This window comes from Austrofundulus limnaeus, unplaced genomic scaffold, assembly GCF_001266775.1.
Source record: "Austrofundulus limnaeus strain Quisiro unplaced genomic scaffold, Austrofundulus_limnaeus-1.0 Scaffold54, whole genome shotgun sequence".
Classification (NCBI taxonomy): Eukaryota; Metazoa; Chordata; class Actinopteri; order Cyprinodontiformes; family Rivulidae; genus Austrofundulus; species Austrofundulus limnaeus.
In genome coordinates, this window is record NW_013952456.1 from 1299453 (window position 1) to 1303143 (window position 3691).

A 3691-nucleotide genomic window follows, 5' to 3' on the forward strand; every position below is an offset into this window, starting at 1 on the left:
CGCAGCAAGAACTACCCCCGAGGAACACACGAGGGAACCAGGAGAGCCCCACCAGCAAACACACTCAGAACCCACAGGGCCAACAGCCATGACCCACAGGCCCGGCTGGCCCCCGCCATAGACACACGTAGATGTATTTAAAATTTTCATTAGTTGGCATAAATTGTCTAAAGCATTATAACGTGGCCACCCCTGGCCACCCCCTGGCTCCACCCCTGTGTACAAATAAATTTGACTTGAACTGGCAGACCAACAAAAGGGCTGATAAAGTTTTGCGTTGTTATGCTTGTTGTGACCCACCTTTGAAGATCAGCCTTCTACCAACCATTTTGGCAAACTCCAAACTGTTTAGGGAGAGAACATTGTAGAGGACGATGGCCCAGAAGTTGGCAGCATTGAACACACCCCTGATCCTACGAGACATGGCTTCACCCATCGCTCCCTGTGGACACAAAATACTCACACAAGTTAAGTTTGTTCTTCACATAAATGAAGAGACTTACTGCATTTAAACAACTCTGGTTATTTTACTGACCAAATGGGTTTTAAAGGAAAGTTTTGTGGCATATATATATATATATATATATATAAGTTATGATTACTCACCTCCATGATTGAAAAGGGTGGAAGGGAGAAGAACTTTGCCACCCACAGCTCAAAGTTGAGGCCAAAGCAGTTGAAAAAGGACCAGATGTAAACCAGTTCACATGGACCCAGCCACAAGGTGGTGATAGCAAAAGTGCATATGGTTGCAAGGAGTTCTTTAAAGATTTTGTCATGGTCCTCGCCAATATAGTCATAAACATATCTGCAGAATTTCAACACAGATTTAACACATTCGCAAAGTTATGAACTCCAGAAGGTTCTGTCCCTTCATCCCCAGGAGGTTAAATGTAAACACTCACCTGCAAAGCCAATCATTGATGCCTCTGTCAAAGTGCCTGCAAAATAGAGATTTATTTCAGCCTTATTGTTTGTTCGTTTTTCAGGAAAAACAACTGCAAAGTGATTTAATAATTCTGAGCTCAATTACAGGAAATCCAACATACGTCTCAGCYAAGACATAGAGCATGGTGATACATTTGGGAGGCTGAGGGGGATCCAAATGATCCAGTGTAGCCACAGTGTTAATTACGCCGAACATTACAGCTGCTTTTATCCAATCATACACCAGGTTGGAATAGGCCAGTCCAGCTGCAAAGTACAGAGAATACAGATAACTCACTGAATATAGTTCTACTCAAGCTACAGTCTACTTTTAGATAAGAAAATTGTGCAGAGAAGGTAATAACAATACTATTCATGAATACTGTTTAGAGCATCTTTGATAACCTATTTATTTTATTTCTTTCTGTTTTTCAAATGTTCCTTTGTAGGAGTTATATAAAATTTTTATACTTAAAATACAATAATACTAGGGTACTACAATTTAATTTTAATAGAGTACACACTTTCAATAACGATTGCAAAAAATCTAATAAATAAGAGATGTTTATTCACTCACCCAAACACCAGTCAGAAAGCTTGGTGACCAGTTTCATGTCGCTGGGTATAGTTAGGATGTACAGATAGTGGAAGAAGACGTCCACCACAAGGATAACTCCCAGGTGCAACAAGGCCTTGGTGGTGATGTTCCACATCTCTCTTTCCTTGCGTGTTAACTGGGTGTTGTTTGCCTGTGGAATATAATGTGATCAGTGATACAAGCAGCTAGATTTCATAAGTTTAAAATCTAATAGAGCAGTAACAAATAGCTGAACATATGCTTACAAAAACTCTTTGAATGAACATACAAGTTTGTTGTTAAATATTTTCTTATGAACTTGGGGCTTTTGTTCCAAATAAAGCAAATACAGGGTGAGTCAAATGTCCCAGGACACCCTTTGATTTAAAAAACAAAAGGGAAAATTACATTTCTGAATACCTCAATGGGTAAGGGGACCTATCTCCAGAAGGTGACTGACATCTTGAAAACCATCATATTAGATAAAGTGTGTTAGTGTTTGTGCATGGACCACTAACTCATGACACAGTCTTAAGTCACAGGTTACAAAAAGCTGGAGAGAGCTAATGAAAATCTAGCTTCCTCTCAACCAAATAATAAAAAATGTGATTGAGACTAAATTTTCTCCAGGTTGTCAGTGAGAAACATCATGCACACTGGGAAGGACTCAGGTTCTCGTACTGTTGCTTAATTTTAAACGTTATTTAAAATGATTTGTTATGTTAGTTAGCTTGTTAGCTGCTGTTTGTCTCAGCTGCCTGTTTTGACACCGAGCTGCTTTTATTATTTTTATTACTGAGTGTTAATAAAGCAAAATTCCTGTCAAGTTCTGGCTGTTTCCACTTCCTGGTTACCCTTTTTTCAGGCAAAATCAAGTGGTCTTTAAACTGCTGTGCATCAAGATTCTGAGCAGAACTAATAGTTAGCATCACCAAACCACAGCAATAACAACTCACGCTTTTGCCACGCTCACCTACCTAACCCTGCTGCTCAAGGGTTACGAAGTCTTGTGAAACAAAGAGAAGTGGGCCACAGCATACTGATAGATAATGTTAGAAACAAATGCTGTGAAAAGTCATTTGTCTAAAGTTTTTTTTTCACCTGACGACGATGGAGTCATTCAGCTTGACTGTATGTAATAACATTGATGAAAAAAATTCAGAATGTGCAACCTGAAATGTTTGTAAAAAACATTTATGGCTCGTGAACCCAAGGTTTTTAGCTATTGAGAAACACTCCAACCGATAAGGAACTCATGGGTTTTCTGGGCCTTGCGGGTTATTACCACAGTGACAGATCTGTTTGAACCCAAAGTTAGGTCTGGACAGGTTCATGTCAAAACCATTCTCTGTTCTCACCCTGCATGGACCATCTGAGCTCTAGTTGGATGGAAGTGATGTAGGCAATGAGGTATATTGACTAGAGGCYTCACACACACTTCAGAAGACTGACCACTGRGGTACGAGCGCAACATCACATWGYAAGTGCAAGCTGTCACTGTAAGCAATTTAACATGGCTAGATTTCCACATAGAATTGCATATAAATATCAGTTTTTKATTGGTAAYCTTCTGCCTTTTAGAAAGATCGTTCATTGCAGATGCTTGTACGACATGTTTTTGTCTGARATGATAATGTGTACTGACAAGCATTACTGTCAAATCAAGATAATGGTTGTCAATAMCAAACTGAGTTTCATTGATGTGCTGACCTACATTTAACGTCATGGTTGCTACATTCAGCTTCACCAGTTAATTATACTGTTTGTTGAGCTGTCCTCACCCTGATGGCCACTCTCTCTATGAGAGCACCTCTATTCACCTCATAGGATGTACTGTACTCAGTGGTTCCCAACCAGCTGGTCCTCAAGTACCCCTATCCAGCATGTTTTACTTGTTTCCCTGCTCTTCAGCAGGTCTTCAGAAGATTGTTAATCACTCATTCATTCAAACCAGGTGTGTCAAATCAGGGAAACATCTAAAAATCACTGCTTTAAATGTTGACCAACACCTCAAGAGCTTCTCTGAGCTTGACGAGACATTTTCAAAATATAGTACATTTTTTAGTGTTGCCTCTGGAAGCCATTGATTCTTTGCTATTTACACTCACCGGCCACTTTATTAGGTACACCTGTCCAACTGCTCGTTAACACTTAATTTCTAATCAGCCAATCACATGGCGGCAACTC

At 39.8% G+C, this 3691-nt stretch overlaps 1 protein-coding gene across 1 annotated transcript in view; it reads right to left on the reverse strand.

The window, feature by feature from the left end:
- Positions 1-3691, reverse strand: part of hhatla (hedgehog acyltransferase like, a) — a 16569-nt gene that overhangs the window by 5739 nt on the left and 7139 nt on the right. Inside the window, exons 7-11 of the mRNA XM_014008958.1 lie at positions 1505-1676; positions 1050-1194; positions 906-941; positions 607-808; positions 301-442 (exon numbers count right to left, since the gene is read on the reverse strand). Coding sequence (XP_013864412.1) covers positions 301-442; positions 607-808; positions 906-941; positions 1050-1194; positions 1505-1676 — 697 coding nt within the window. The remainder of the gene's footprint in view (positions 1-300; positions 443-606; positions 809-905; positions 942-1049; positions 1195-1504; positions 1677-3691) is intronic.